At 39.5% G+C, this 16,565-nt stretch overlaps 1 protein-coding gene across 2 annotated transcripts in view; it reads left to right on the forward strand.

The window, feature by feature from the left end:
• GUCY1A2 (guanylate cyclase 1 soluble subunit alpha 2) overlaps positions 1-16,565 on the forward strand; it is a 151,977-nt gene that overhangs the window by 69,494 nt on the left and 65,918 nt on the right. For both annotated transcript variants that reach the window (XM_036392816.2, XM_036392824.1), the window contains exon 5: positions 5,747-6,232. In XM_036392816.2, the coding sequence (XP_036248709.1) occupies positions 5,747-6,232 (486 nt within the window). The remainder of the gene's footprint in view (positions 1-5,746; positions 6,233-16,565) is intronic.

The following is a 16,565-nucleotide window of genomic DNA, read 5'->3' on the forward strand; positions in this document are numbered from 1 at the left end:
ACCATAGTCCAACTCCTCACCAATGATGTTTCCTTTCTCACTCTCCCTATGAATACAAGAACATCCCATATTAAACTGTTTTTTTTCCAATTTGAGCCTTTTTCTTCATTTCATAGACCGAGGTTGGAAGGAACCTCTGGAGGTCATCTGGTTCAACCCTCTGCTCAAGCAGAGTCACCTAGAGTCAGTTTCCCAGGACCACATCCATGTGGCTTTTGAGTATCTTCAAGGTTAGAAACTCCACAATCTCTGCAGGCGACCTGTAACACTGCTTGATGTATAAAACAAGTGTTCTCTGCTGTTAGAGGGAGCCTCTTTTGGCTAGTTTATCTCTATGGCCTCTGGTCCTGGGCATCACTGGAAAGAGTCTCGCTCTGTCATCCCTGATCCCTTCAGGTACTTATGTACATGGATAAGATCATCCTGAGCCTTCTCATCTCCAGGTTAAACAGTACCAGCTCTCTCAGCCTTTCTTCATAGGGAAGAATGTCCCAGGTTCCTATTATCTTTGTTGACCTTTTCTGGATGCCGTCCAGCATGTCCATGTGTCTCCTGTACTGTGGATCCCAGAACTGGACACAGGACTCCAGGTGTGGCCTCACCAGTTCTGAGCAGAAGGGAAGGATAACTTCCCTCCACCAGCTGCAACACTCCTCCTTCCAGAGCCCAGAGTACTTCTAGTCTTTGATGGACCGTGTTCAATTTGGTGTCCACCAGGATCACCAGGGCCTTGGCTTCAAAGCTTTTGCCACAGGATTTGTGTTTGACCTCTTTACATTGGCACAAAGTATTTTTTTCATATGCCCACACTCAGATTTTTCTTCTCTGGGGCAAACCATCAAATGTTTTCAAATTTTTTTTGTAGGTCATGTTTTTTAGACCTTCCATTGCCTTCATTGCTTTTCACCAGACTCTCCAATTGATCCACCTTTTTTTATACTTTAAAAGGGACAGATTTGCCCTTCTGGGGTCTGAAAATTGGTGGTCACAGTATGAGGATTACTTCCGGTGTTTTGCAAGCTGTACTTTTTTTTTACATAGTCCTATATAGTGTTTTCTTTCTAAATCACAGCATGCCAGGTTGGCTTATATTCATTTGTTCTACTCTGCACTCTGGCCATCTTCTTAGGAAAAGTTAGCCTGCCTGTGCTTTTTTCATTTGATTATTTCTATCTAAATATATTTATTGCCCTTATTTTGAATTCTAGCTTTAGCCCATTTTTCCAATTTAAGACTTTTTTTTTTTAATTCCAGTGTTGTCTGTCATACTTTCAGCCCTTCTAGACATGTCATGGAAACATAGCAAGAAAGTCATTGCATTTCTTTCTGCAAGTGAACTGTTGTAACTGTACGGTTTTGTCCAGTGTTCACAAAATCCTCATAGCTTCTAACTCCTCAAATGTTATGAAATACCTTGCTGTAAATGTTCCTGAGTCACTGCCATGTATGCTATAGGATATTCAGAGAAGTCCAGTTGTTTTAAAATTTAGGTTAGCAGCTGGATCTCCTTTCTGAAAGTCACCCTAAACTCTTTGTACCTGGAAATTATGATGGTGATGGTGTTCAGGTTCAAGCTGATTTTGCCCCAGTCTTTCCATCCTCTAAATAACTATGAGCCTGATAAAGAAGCAGCTTCGTTTCTCTTACTGAACTTGTCCATTGTATAAAATCAAGCATGGATGTGCAACTGTGTATGAAAACATGGCCTAGCACTGTAAGTTTCTAACCTAATCCCAGTTAATAAAACTAAAAAAAAAAAGAAGACTATAATCACAGTTTTGATCAGTTTATACACTGATCAAAATCAAAGGAGCAGCTCCATTGAAATTTGTGTATTGCAGAGGCTGCAGAAAAGGTCTGGCCAATTAGAAGGAAAATCCTTTTTAATCCCCCAGTTATTTCTCAGGGATACCATCCTGTATTTCCTTAATCTTTTTGAGGAGATGTGTACACCTCTCTCAATCACTATTCTGAAACACACATCTTTGTACGGAGTAGTGTCGTACCTCAGTGCAACCAGTGAAACTTTTCCCTGTGCTTTTCCTTAAAGATTAGGCAGTGGATTTGGCATTTGATTCATAAGCTTTTTGGTCCTAGGGTGGCTTGCATCCAGAGTACGCAGAGGTTGTGCAGAGGGTTGGATGTTGTGTACCTAATGAAGGAGCTGGTGGTGCACTGCTCAGTTGGAGACTCTCCATGTTCCCAACAAGTAGCTTTAGAATCTGTCAGTATTTCTGAGCTGGGTCTTTGGGGAGAGACACTGAAAGAGCTCCCTGGAATCAGGAACCATTCTCTCCCTTTCTTTCAGTGATAGGGTTTTTGTTTTTCATCCTAGAGCTACTTAGGCTGCGCTGTCATTTCACTGCAACATAAGACTGACTGTAGAATATGATATATATTATTGCTCTTTTCAAAGCATTCTCTTGCACCACTGTAAATCAGGAGAATGGCCTCTGAAAATGGTAGAATTAGTCTCATTTTATTCAGTGAGAATATAATTAAAGAGACAGGAAGGCAATGAAATGTAGCAGTAATGAAATAAAACTGATGACAGGAATGTTTCTATCTTTCCCTGCTTACAAGGAAGATGGATGATGCCATCCTGCTTGCCTGTAGGCTTATGGTCCAGGTGTAAAGCTGTCCAGCTTTGGGGAGGTGCCCAGAAGTGTGACTTACTATGGCAAGCTTCAGGCAAACCTGATACCCTGTAACATGAGCTATATTTTTAGATAAAAAAGAAGAATATAAGAAGCATGAGAAATCAAAGAAAAGAGATGGAGGTCATGCTGGATCACAGTTGCAGACTGAAGTCTGCTAGAAGGTGTCTGAATCATATCTGAAACTTCTTTGGAAAGGAAAGGGCTTTGCAAAAGCTGATAAGAGTGATGCATTCTTAACTCTTCTCTACTGTTGTTCTTTACAAGACCTTAGTGTTTTGCCCCAGGAAATCTGGGGCAGTTTTTTTTTCTGCTGTCCTGTTCCCTGTTTTGGCAACTTGAAGAGACTGGCAGGCCATTTTCTAAAACATCCATCAGTCATCAAGAGGGACCAGGATGACAAAATCACTAATGTAACATGAACGAAGTGATAGGAAACATCAACAATTCCTGTTAAACAGAACATGTGATAATTTAGGGGATAAAGCTGAAATATCACTGAACCTTTGACAGTTTTAGGAAGCTAATCAGTTTTGTCCAGAGAATATCTTTGCAGAAATTTCTCAAAATGCTCACTTGGTTATTATTAGTTAGGCATTTTACAGGATGGTGTGTCTTTTATTGCTTTTCACACATAAGTCTCCAAGTGTCTTACAGGGTGGTCAATAGCATTGTTCCTGCTGCACTGAAAGGCCACATAAGAAATCAGGATTGATAATTTGCCTGAGGTTACCCAGAAGCAGAGCAGAGGACTCCAGAGTGCCTATTTAGTACATTATTTACACAGTCAGTGTTTCCTGAGAAAAGTCCACCCGGGGAAAGTTGGCACAATATATTAACACAGACAGTGATCGCATCAAAGAGTTTAACACCTCAAATTGACAGAGATGAAGTGCGAGCACAGGGGGATGCATTGATTTTCTTCTAGTCTCACAGCAGGTTAACAGGAGAAACACACCTCCAAGCCAGGTGCCTTGCCTTGCTGACATGCAGCTCAAGCCCAGGCTAGGCTGGCTCAGCCAGGGTCTGTGGTCACACTCTCTCTATCCTCCTGAGCTGAAAACACCTTGTTTTCACCTGGAGATGGAAGAGGCAAGTGAGGAAGTGATGGAAGAGGCAATATGAGATACTTTTATTTTGCACAAGAGTGAAACTCTACAAACAGAAAACTCTCCGGCACAGGGGAGCAAAATAGGAAGAGAATTTAGAAATGCTGTACCATGTATTTCATATTTGGCAACTTGTACTTCAGAGTCAAAACAATTTTGCATGTGCCCTTTTGAAAGCATGAGCCTGCATGCATGAAGAAAGCATCCTATTTCCCAGGGAGCCATGTTTCAAAAGTAGAAAAAGAACACTTAGCTATGGAGCATTAAATCAGCTCATGTAGTTTGCTGACTAGCTTTCCCACTGAGATGAATGTCCCAGAGTGAAGCTGAGAAAGCAAGGCTTATGAATGTAAATATTAGTAGGTGTGCAGGAAAATAAATTAGAAAATTTGACAATTTTAATGACTTGCATTTATTATTTTCTCTTGCTGAGTTCCCTGGCTGATATCAGAAACTGAATGTTAGGTTTCTAGCAGAGAAGGCAGAGGGCAAGAGGGACAGGATAGGCTCAATTCCCATGTTGCCATAGAGTTTACAATGACAGCATTATGTAAAAAATATTATTTAAACCTTATGCAAAAACAACTGTTTAAAAGAGGTGCTTCCTAAAATGTCCCCCAGACATGGAAATACCATGTAGGATTACCTGTCACCTCAGCAGGAGCTTTCAGACCACTGGACACTTAAATCACATCATTATTACAGACACCTCTGGATTCCCTGATGGAGGTTTTTCTATTTTGCTTGCTAGGATTATGGATGGAAGGAGGATTAAATGATAAGTGAATAATGTGACAGCAAGCAAATGGCTACATGATGAAAGAAATGGTGACTGGGGGAGGCCTTTTCATTTTCTGATATTGTGTGGAATAGAAAACACAGATACAAGGCATTATGGTGCCTAACACTGCTTAGGTGCACAAGGTTTGTGTGTTGTGCCTGTGTTGACTGTGAGATCCTCAGGGTAAGATCTGTGGGTATTTTAGATCACGTAGCACAGTACTGCCCTGGTCTTTGTGCAGTCCTGGAATGGAAACATTAATGGGGTTGTTTTTCATGAGAGAGGCTATGGCAAGCTGTATTTACAAAGAGATAAAGTTTGTCTGATTTAATTTAGTTTTCAGTGTCCATTTCAGTCTGGCAGTTTTGTGCTTGAGTGCTGTCATGGAGCAAGAGGTGACAATCCATGGCCTCAGTGATATCCACCCTTGGACAGTGCTCAAAACATCTAGACATCTAACAAGCAAATGCAAAACCTATAAACCAGTGTGATGAACCACCTGATGCTCCTTCCCTACTCTACCTTCTGCTATCCCACAAATACAAATTGGATGAAGCTCTGTTACCAAGAAATCTGTAGATTCTAACTGAGTGCCAGCCTTCCACTCTGCTGCATGTATGAGAAGGAAAACAGGAAACAGGAGGACTAGTATGATATTTCCATGCCATTTGTTATTTTATAGAGCTGTTTTTCACATCTATTTTTATTTGATTCCTCTATAAAATGGCCACAATTGACTTGTATTAGATATTTTGCTGGAAAATAACAGAAGGCCCTTCATTTCACTAACCTGCTTTCAGACAGTTGCAATTTCTCTTCCCTTTTTTGCTTTTTGTAATTTATAACTAAGTAACAGAGAAAGAACAACTCAGAAATTTGCTTGTAAGTCCAGGTACATCTAGGAGCATTGTTTAGACAGCACTCTGAGAATACATATTATTTCTTTCTTATTTAATTGGGTAAAAAAAAAATCCAACATCTGATTTGGGAATACTTTTGTGTCAGTTTAGGTTATTTCCTGACTCAATTTGGTGAGCAGACTGTGAGTCTCATTACTTGAGTAGGTGAGTGCAAGAAGCTTCCATATAAAAGGCTACAGTTAATTGTTTTAGCTGGAAAGACAGAGAAAGTAGAACGAGGATCCACATCTATAAGCTGATTTTTCCCCTTGTCTGAACCCTTTCTTTTTTGTTTTACAGGTGATGGAAATTAAAGGACAAATGATTCATGTGCCAGAGTCAAACTCTATATTGTTTCTGGGTTCCCCCTGTGTGGACAAGCTGGATGAGCTGATGGGCCGAGGCCTCCATCTTTCGGACATACCTATCCATGATGCTACTCGTGATGTCATATTGGTTGGGGAGCAAGCAAAGGCACAGGATGGCTTGAAAAAACGAATGGATAAGCTGAAGGCAACGCTAGAATGTACACACCAAGCCCTGGAAGAGGAGAAAAAGAAGACAGTAGATCTCCTTATTTCTATTTTCCCTGAAGAGGTGGCTCAGCAGTTGTGGCAGGGGCAGCAGGTTCAGGCCAGGAAGTTTGATGATGTCACCATGCTCTTCTCAGACATTGTTGGCTTCACTGCCATCTGTGCCCAGTGCACGCCCATGCAGGTCATCAGCATGCTCAACGAGCTCTACACGCGCTTCGACCACCAGTGTGGATTCCTTGACATCTACAAGGTAACAGCTCAAGTCCTAACCTAGCAAAACATAACTGAAATGAAGGCAGAAAAAAATCCCAGTAGCTTTCTTCCTAAATTGCAGACCTTCCTCAGAAAAATATGGAGGCAAAGTTTTTATTTTACGTGTAAAAAAACCCAGGTCTGAAATATGACCATTGAAACTCAAATGCTTCAATATGAAACGGTCATCATGGTACTCCCATGGGAATATAGGCATCATATTCCCATTTCCTTATAGAAATACACATCTCCTGTATTATAGCCTGGTTTCCTTTAGATGACACATCAGCCACAGCATTCTAAAAGTGAAGGAGTGCACAGTGATGAATCCTAACTCATGCTTCAGCTCCTAGGAGGCACTCACTTTCAACTTGAATGGTTTAGGGTTTAGGCATTTATCTTTCCCTTGAAAGAACTAAAATTTTCCATAAGGAGCAGAGCTCCTTTTTTCACTAAAAAAAAGTTATTATAAGGAACTTCAACTTCCACTGAAAAACAGGAAGAGGAGAGCAGATGTCTATGCATAGTAAACGTAATGAATGGGACATGGTGCTGGTGTCCCATGCTCCAAAGGAAATGTCACACATGCTGGTCCCCTTAGAGAACTCTTAGAGAACTCATCTTCACTTCTCTTAAATAGATTTGGTGTCCAGTATGTATTTGAGAGAAAAAAAGGGGGAGGTAGAATTTAATAAATGCACTGAAGATATTAGCAGTGTAATTATCCTGTGAAGCCTACAGACTGTTTTGTATATGGAATGCCTTTAATATTGTGATAGAAGAAATAGAGCAAGTCTCTTTTTATATGTTAATGCACAAAAGAAAAGAGACGCGGTTGTAAAATTATATATTGACTTTATCACATGCCTGAGGTTTGCAAACTAACAATTTTCAAACTATTTAATATAGTATTTGTTGATAGGCTGTAAAGCAAAAGGTCTCAAAAATGTCCTGCTCCTTTAATTTCTAGCCTTTAATGCACTTTAAAAGGAATTGAAAAATAATTACTACCTATCTAAATAATAATCATGGCTGAAAAGCTACAGCATGTACCACAGATAAAACTGAAAATGGTATAGCTAAAGGTTGGTAGGGCAGTTTACCAAAGTAAACAAGTACACTGTAAAGAAGTTTTGGGCTCCTGGTTTAGGGGTTTGTTTTCCTAATGCTCAGAAGCCAAAGGCCATCTTGGGACATGAATGCAGTGGAAGGTACCAGCCCTAATTTGAAAACAGTTGTGGTGGTGCTGTCAGAAAAGATGGTGAGTGTGATCTCAGTTTGTGTTCATCTAATGTTGCTGCGCTGGATTATGGCTCAGCTTCAGGAACAGGACTTGAGGAACTTCTAACCCAGAGTCAGGAGGATATATAGTGACCCTGCTTCACATGCTGTGTATTCACATGCTGTATGTTCACTCACTGTGTTCCCAGGTGATTCATTTCAGCTGTTTTGAAGCGTTCAAAATATCCTTTGTTGAAAACTATGGTTGCATGGGAATAGGATATAAAGTATGCAAAACTCTATGATCTGACTGCAGAGAAGGTTGGTTGAGTCCTGTGAGAACACTAAGAAGGAATATTTATGCATAGGAATAATCACCATCACAACAATTATGATGTTATAAGTTATTTTCAGGTAGTGATTTTTAGATACTTAATCACCACTACTTGTACCCAGGCCACCTCAAAGATATATTTGTGTAACTCGGCTACAGAAATTTATCATGTGACCTAAATACATACATTTTTAAATTTGCTTGTTTTTAAGCAGTATGGCAAGAATAATTTGCAAAGATTATTTGGTGGACACATCTGAATACCAAATGCACCATTTTGTAAACAGAAAATTAAGTAAAATACGATAAATATATTCCATGCTGTAAATTATTTACCCAGCTTTACTGTTACAGAATTTTGTGTTCAGAGCCTCACTTCTTCTAATCCGGCAATGAACGTAATATATTTAATTTGTCTCATGCTGTTCATCCAGGGATGTTTATAGAGAAATATGGCACAGAAAAAACAAAGATCCTCACATTTAACTCATCAGACATAGAGGGCAAGCATAATAAGCTCTTGGATACAGACTGAAAATGCTTGGAGAGAGCTGAAGGGTGATGAGTTAGACTTTGAAATTTCTTGGAAATTAAAGTAAGTAGCTATAACTGATGAGGTAGGGAAAGCTTATCCAATGGATGGAGGCAGAGGTAAGAATGACACAGACAGATGATGGGCTCAGAAGATGAATTTCACAGCAGCATTTTGAATGGATAGCAATGATGACAGATTGCATTTGTCCAGTCTGAGGGAGAGCATTGCCGTAATTGAGATGCACGGTGCTATGAGCCTGGGTGACAGTTTTAGCAATCTAGAAGAATCTGTGTTTTAGAGAGTGAAACTTGGGAAAGAATCTGCTGACATATAGCCTTGGTGAAAAGATTAGGAGGGACATGCTCATGATAGTCATAGAAGAACAAGGAGGTGAAAGAACTGAGACCTGGTCATGCATTTGGAAACTGGGGCTGCTGACTATCAGAGCTAATTTTATTTGGCTTGAGGTTGAGGAGTGGGAGAAAAAGTCAAGCAGGGAGTGCAGTCCAGGTCAGTGTAGCTGCAGATGCTTGGCAAGCTGGTGTTTGTGGACATGCAAGTAAAAGCATGGACTCCAGGAGCAGAAGTCATGGGAGAGATATCTCAGTACATTTTGAAAGCAGTGGCTTTGGGTAAAATATGTACTTTTTGGCCTCTTTTGACCTGTTTTTCTCTGCCTCTGAGTTCCTGTTGTTTATCAGCCAAGGACTGGGAAATGGTACTTCAGTTAAGCCATCTCTTTATCAAACAAGCTATTTAGATATGCTGCAGCCATGTCTTCTGGCATTTAGACTTAACCCTGCAGTCTGAAATCTTCCCTGCTTAAGATTCCCACAGCTTCTGTTTCTCCTTCATGTAATATGTATTTGACATTGGCTCATTTACAATATTTGTTTCTTGTTGAGTCCTTCTGCCTTTGTAGGCTTACTTTCTCAGCTCTTTCCCCCTCAGTTTGCTTTCTAAAGCATTTCCCTCTTCACCCTTTAACTGTGTAAAGGCAGCATTTATCGTGCATGTTTTTTTGGCTGCATGGCTGGGTAGTGTCAAGCCAAACAGAGCAGAATCAGGCCTCATCCTCTAGGTGTTAGTTTCTTTGTCTTTCTCTAAACAGAGCAGAATTTGTCCTTGAAGACATTATAGATTTTATCTGACGCTTACAGATTTTCACTTTCTCTGAAGTCCTAAGTCCCACTTTCCTTGTCTAAGCAGAGAGTACTAAATGTTTTTTGAAAATGAACTGTGGTCAGCTTCCAGAATTTCTTTGCTATACATCTTCATCATAAACATTTTAATTGAAAGTTTATTGATTATTTATATAAGACAGTCATACATTCATTTTACAGTCAGAATACACCACTTTGCTGTGTGGATTCCTGCTTTCTTTTTGGTTTCATTATTTGGCTGAACTGGCACTCTCTCTGAGCAGTACCACATGCAGCTTCCATGAGTTTTTATTCCTGGCAATATGATACGCTTAGTATGCTACATCTTTATTTTCTGATTTTATATGCCTAATCCTGTATACAGCCTTTATGTTTGCTCATTGTAAAGACCCAAGACTAAAAAATGATGGGAAATCTGGACTTTCCTGCAATCATTCAAGACTGATACCAGTTTTGAAAAATGTTTATATGGAAAAATGTTTATATTTAAAATGTAATTTTAACCTCCCATTTTCTAAGAATATAACTTTGCATTTCTGTACTGGTAGTTTAAGTTGCAGAAATCTGTACTCATTTTACAGAAAATATCAGTACATTCTCAGTGCCATGACTGTCCCCTCTTGAGAACTAACACGTCTTGTACTCAAATACAAGTAGTTGTACATACTTGTACTCAAATAAATGTTCTCAACCTTACTATCAGTGCTATAATGATTAAAGAATACTTCAGTTAGCAGAGTCATGAGCTTCAGATTATTCTGAAGTTTTCCAGGCTTTATGTTTCATAAGTTAAAAAACTTAGTTTCCAAGTTTTCATGTAAAATCTATGGCCACTTTTTTGCCATCTTTCCATCCAGCTTTAACCTTTTAAGTTCTGTGCAAATACATGGGCATTTTGAGAAGTTTTAAAATTCTAAACTTCAGCTTAGGCATTTGCAAAATGCAGGAAATGCAATTAAGTTATATAAAATGATAGTGATACTCTTACATGAGCAATACAGAACACATAAAATATTACAAGATACCTTTTTATAAAAATGGAATGGTGCAGTTCTGAGGATTACCAGTGAACTAGGTGTTGCTTCTTCCTGATAGCCTAAAGTCAGTGGGTTTTGAATGTGTAATAGATGAAAATGGGCAATAGAAAAACATTTGCATAGCCCAGAAGCTCGCTCTCTCTGCAGTCCACCCAGCCTGGTAGAGCTGCCTTCAGCACACTGCTCTGTTTGGGTCCCACCATGGAGGGTTCCTGAACCTTCTTTCTCCTGTCTCTGAGCTGGCTATGACACTTTCTGCTCCTTGAAGTCTTTGCCTGTACCTGGACTTCCTGGCACGCTGGCATGTGTCACTCCAGTATGAAGTTAGAGCAAAGCCAGGGCAGCTTTCTCTTTGGGGAACTCAGAAGTGTTCTTGGGTTAAGAGGAAAAAAAACCCTAAGGGAAAAAAAAAGAAACAGAAAATGCTCCATGGATTTTCCCTGCAGATCTGGTGTAACACCACCCAAGAACTCAAGAATATTTTAAGACTTCTCATTACTTTAAGCATATATTTTTCTCCAGCCTTGTGGACGATTTACACTTTCTGTCTTCAGGGAGATCTGCAAATGAAGCAAACAGACACTCAGGCTCCAGAAGAGTTATTCTTTGCTTTATAAACACACAGCCCTGCACAAAGCACTAAAACATCTGTGCAATCTGTGCATGTTCTCCTGCGATACATCACCCAAGAATCCTCTAAAGAGCCTAGGACTTCTGTTTCTGTATACAACTACTTCTCTACTTCTTCACTAATACCATAGTTGTATATAGTTCCTTCTTTTTTTTTTTCTTTTTTTGGTCTCTCTCCTTTCACTTTTCTCTCATCTGGAATGCACACTTTTGTTTGTAACTGCCCTGGTCCATTTCTCTCAAGTTGCATGGGAGCCTTAGAGTCTGTGTCCAGCTTACAGGTCCTGTGAGCACTTTCCAAGTGCTCAGTTTGTATGTGAAGCCTGGCTATAAGCTTTAACTTGAATAGGACCAAGAGGGGTGTCCTCCCTGCTCCAAACTGAGGAGCCAGCCCACATACTGTGGCCAGACAGGAAGCATGGCCAAGGGCATTCCCTCTTGCAGCACATAGATGCTATGTCCTTTGTTTTATTCTGTCCAGTTTTTCCACCTTCTAAATTTTAGTACTTCTGAGGGACTGGAGAAAATTAATTTCACTTTCCATCTGCTTTGGGCCCTTTTCATTTTTAAGCAGTCTGGCTGGACTATCATGTACCAAGATGCAACATTTTCATTCATGCAAATACCATTCATAACTGTACCTTAATTTATTAAATTATTTCAATTAACATGGAGGATACTTAAGTAAGTTTGTAGAAAGTGGATGACATAGGAATTTCAGGACACATAAATTAAAGCCTGCATAACCTTGAGGAGGATGTTCTGGTTCACTAGGAGTTTAAATACTGGGGATACCTCTGGCAAATTAAGACCACACTTCCAGTGGGAGAAGGACGATCAGATTAAACTGAAATGTGTTTCTTGGGTCATACATGATTATTTTAATATTTTCTTGTTTTGTTAAGTAGTTCTGCACTTTGATATCGCAATAGGCAGAATGCCAGCCAGGAAGTTTTCTGTTCATCAGAGGTAATTGGTCTGATTTTTGCAGTTTCATATTTGCCTACAGAAGAGAGAAATCATTTATACACTATGAATTTTGTATTCCGTGGCTGTTGTGTGCAAATCTGATGCTGGTGTCATGTAGACTGCAAGTCTTCTGGCATGACTCTTAACTACTGAAAGAAAACCCCTCTTTTAACATACTAGGTAATAATTCTACATGGCAAGTACTGTTTGCCTTTTTTCTTCTGTAAAGGAAGTAACACTCTGAATTACAATGTAGATGAAAGAGTTTCTCCATATATTGCATACTGAAAGATCTGTGCTTAAGTCTGCTAAGTAGGTGCTTTAGAAAGAGTTCAAACACAGCTCTTCCTGCAAAATGCTCCTGAACTTGCCAGTGTGTAACATCATTAAATTCACTAAAAATAAGATGCCCTCAGGCCTGGTAAGAGCAATTGCTTCTTAATTAGGCTCCTGGGAAAGGAGCTTGGTTTTATAGGAAGTGACTTCTTTTGAAAAATGAGCTTTACAAGAAGAACAGAGTTCTGAACTTCATAGGTAGATGCCTATAATCCCTCCCTTCTCACATGGGAGGTGTTTTCCTGGAGTATTTCTAAAAGCGGAATGTCATGTCATAAAAGTGTTGCAAAGTTACCTTGAAACTTGGGCACAAGATTTCACTGCCTAGGAATTGATTTTGAAAACATTAGAGACAGAAGCTAAGAGAGTGAAACACTAAGTAAAAACTGAAGGACAATCTTTGAAAGCAATTGCGGTCTCAGATCCTGTCTTGAAAACTTTATAATACTTTCCAAAGCAGAAAGTTTTTTATAATATACCAGAGATTTGGAAATCTATAAATAGTGCTGTATGCTGATGGATATTGTTAAGCTTAAGCAGTGTTGCAAAATTCAACTGTTTCAAAGCTTTGCTGGCAAATCTTTGCAGTAGAAAAAACTTAGAGAAAACTTCAAAATGTAAACATAATTAGGCCTTAATTTGTATTCAGAAACAGCACAAAACCAAATAGATTTTGTTTCATTTGAAAAAGGACAGTATTCACTCATTGCAATGTAGACAGAAATGTGGATGTAGACCTACCTCAGGATCAAGAATACCTACTGACCTGAGTCCAAGCTCAGAGGAGGCTTTTTTGAACTGCACTTACACCACCTCCAGAGAAAGAGCACACACACTTAATGTCTCAGGGAAATAGCCTTATCTGGTTTCCCTCCAGCATGTTTATTTGTTATGTCTTTCCTTAGAATCTGTGTTTTAGATTAAATGACTTGTTCAAGTCTTTCTACCATAAGCTGCCCAAAATACTTCACATCTGCTCTCCCTGCACTTAGTGATTGAAAACATCCCCTGACCTGCATGCCAAAATATGCATGGCCAGACCCAGGACTTTCTGAGCTAAGCAGGATCTTGCTGTTGTGCTGACCAATGGTATCATAGCACTAGCAGTGAGCACACGTGCAGTCCTTCTCCTGGCTTGGGGTACGCTGTGGGAGCAGGAACATGCCCACTGTGCTGCACTTTCAAAGGCACAGAGCTCCCCTAGAGCCTTCTGGGAGTCTCACAAACTAAGCCTGTGGCCCACATAAGCCTGTTTTTCAGGCAATGCCCAGAAAAGCATGCTGGTGACAACATGGGAGGGGTCTTGCATATCAAATGACAGTCTGGGCATGGATGCAGGCAATTAAGCAAAGACACACACATTTGCATCCTGCTGTAGTAAATGGGAAAAAAAGAGATTTACAGAATTCAGGATGGAAAGCGTCATGCCTTGAAAATTCATTTTTCTCTTCAGTTAGTATAGAAAGAGTATAGATGAGTATACTGAATTAAAGCTTCCTTTTTGTGTGACTGATGCTTGGTAATGTGAGCTCCATCGTGAATGAGAACATTGTAAGGTTATGACTGATCTGCAGAGATACTGTGAGAATGATTTGGGTAGAAGGAAATATGGGAGATGTCAATGAAATCTTAAGGTAGAATATGAATATCAAATAAATTGTTCCTGTGATGAGTGCTGAGATTGCTGACTTAAAACTAAAAAGGAGAGAGTCTCCATTTTCTTCAGTTTTTGTCCCATACCAGTTAAAAGCTGGCCTGTTTGCTGCTGGACTAGAAGTCATGGACGGGAATAATGAAGCCCAGATGAAAAGTCTGAAGCACCGTGTTGCCATGTACCACAAGCTTTTCCTTATTCTCCTGCTGTACAACTTAGGGCAGAAAACAGAGGAAAGAAAAGCCTTTGGGAGATACTAATAACTTCAAAGGTTTCCTTTACAGTTAGACTTGCAAGAATTTCATCTTAAGGCTGAATTTGACTGTATTCTTTAGAAGGAAGACATTTCAGCTTTCATAAAAGAAATACATAGCTTTGAGGTAATGTGTAATTCAGTCTTGCAGATGGAATGAAATATGGATAAACAGGATAATGAATATTGTGTGAAAGCATAGGTCTTTACTGTAGGCCCTGATAATTTCCAGTGTTCATTCATATCCTGAATTTTGGCCTCATGCTGGGATGAAACTTATAAAATCATCGCCTTTAATATTTATATGCTACCATGGAAATGCAGCCTGGGTGTGCAGGAAGCTTAGATGTGCTCCAGTAAGTCTAGGCTGAAGAGTGCACATAGAACTTTGACTTTGCTCATTAAGAAACACAATCCAGGTCTTCAAATCAAAATAATATACTAGAAGGCTTTGATTTTGCTGTTAAGGTCATCATAAGAATCACTTAAGGTTTATACCTCCAATAAATGCTTTTCTGGATTAATATCAAAGACTGGAAAGGAAACTGATATGTGGAGTGTAGAAGGTTTTTCCACTGGTTCCTCTGACAATCTAGAGATCAGCTTTCCTAAAGGACTATTTGATTTTGCAGAACTTGCCATGTCCTTCTTTTAAAATTGACCTGCCTCTGTGACCTTCAGAGGTTCAATCTGCCCTTCTGCCTCTTCACATAGTCTTGTTAATTCTTCCTTTTCTACAGTTCTGAGGTAGAGGTGAAAATATGCTTCTTTTAGCATAGAGTCAATAATTAGACTTATCCTCACAGTCAACAGAGGAATGTTTGATTTTATAGGGTAAGTCTGAATGTTTTTAAGTGTTAGACTTTTGTTTATGAAGGAGGTTCTTAGCACAGGTCTGGTAACTGAAAGAGTTCCCATTGGGTTCATTGATTATGAAGAGCATTGAGAGTGAATAGCTCATATTCAAATTGCTATATTAGACATATTTCTGGTTAGATGAACTGAATCTCACCTGTGTAGATTACAGCTGTTACATCTACATCTTACAGTCTGTAAGATTGAGCTGCAGCTGAAATACTGCTTCTTTCTGCTAGTGCCATCTACTTTTCATGTGTTTTATGGTTATTTAATAATGTTATAGTTTGATGCCATGTTATAGTTAATGCACAGATTGTATTTTAACTGGGCTAAAGGAATTTTTTCTGCATTTTAATTTCTCTCATACAATCAGTATCCACTCAAGTTATTTCTACCTTCTTTGATTTTTGTTATAGTGCCACTGGAGTAACTCCCATTGCCACTGGCATAGATATTCTGTTGTCTCTCAATAGAGTTCCTTAGAACACTTAAGTGATTAATTCAAAGCCTGAATTTCTATACGTTATATGAATGAATGTGATGATTGTTGTCAAAACACCTCGTCATTGCTCAGTCCCACTGAAACAATTAGTAACATAATTAATGGCTATATTTGAGAACAGGGAATACCATATAGTTACAGCTTGGATTATCTTAGAATCTGCCAAAATAGTGCATTATAATGGTCTGCACTTGTACTGAATGTGGTTGCTTGGAGAAATAAAAGATGCTTTGTGAGCTACTTATGAAATGTCAGGCTCATACAGCAAATTTCTTTATAGCATTTTCATTTTGAGATTTACCACCTAAAATAAAAAGATTATGTTCCTTATCCCCATGTTTGCTGAAGTATCTATGAGAATCTTCACTGTCTGCAGATGCCTGATTGCTTTAAAAAGCTTCTTTTTATCTGAGTAAGACCTTGTTGTCAGTAAGTTTCACAGGTTTCCCTGTTTCCTAATTCATAAGGATGCTGATTTCATTTTTTCTATTGCTCTCTCACCCTCCACCACTGTGGAAAGCCCATTTGTGTCCCCTCAAGTGCCATGAAACCATGTCTGCTGCAGTCTGGACAAGCTCAGCTCTCCCAGCCCATTTTCCCAGGTGCTCCAGCCCCCATCTTGCTGGCCCCAATGAGTTGGATCAAGTTTATCAATCTCTGTCTTGCACTCAGGACCCCCAAAGTGGATATAGATATATAGATGGTATCTGAGTCTAACAAGTGCTGAGTGGGGGGTGATTGGCACTTCCCTGGCCTCTGTTCATACATGCAGAATGTCATTGGCCTTCTTTGTTCCCAGGACTGATTGCTGGCCCATGTGACATTTGCAGCCCAGCAAG

Source organism: Molothrus ater, chromosome 2 (genome assembly GCF_012460135.2).
Source record: "Molothrus ater isolate BHLD 08-10-18 breed brown headed cowbird chromosome 2, BPBGC_Mater_1.1, whole genome shotgun sequence".
NCBI lineage: Eukaryota > Metazoa > Chordata > Aves > Passeriformes > Icteridae > Molothrus > Molothrus ater.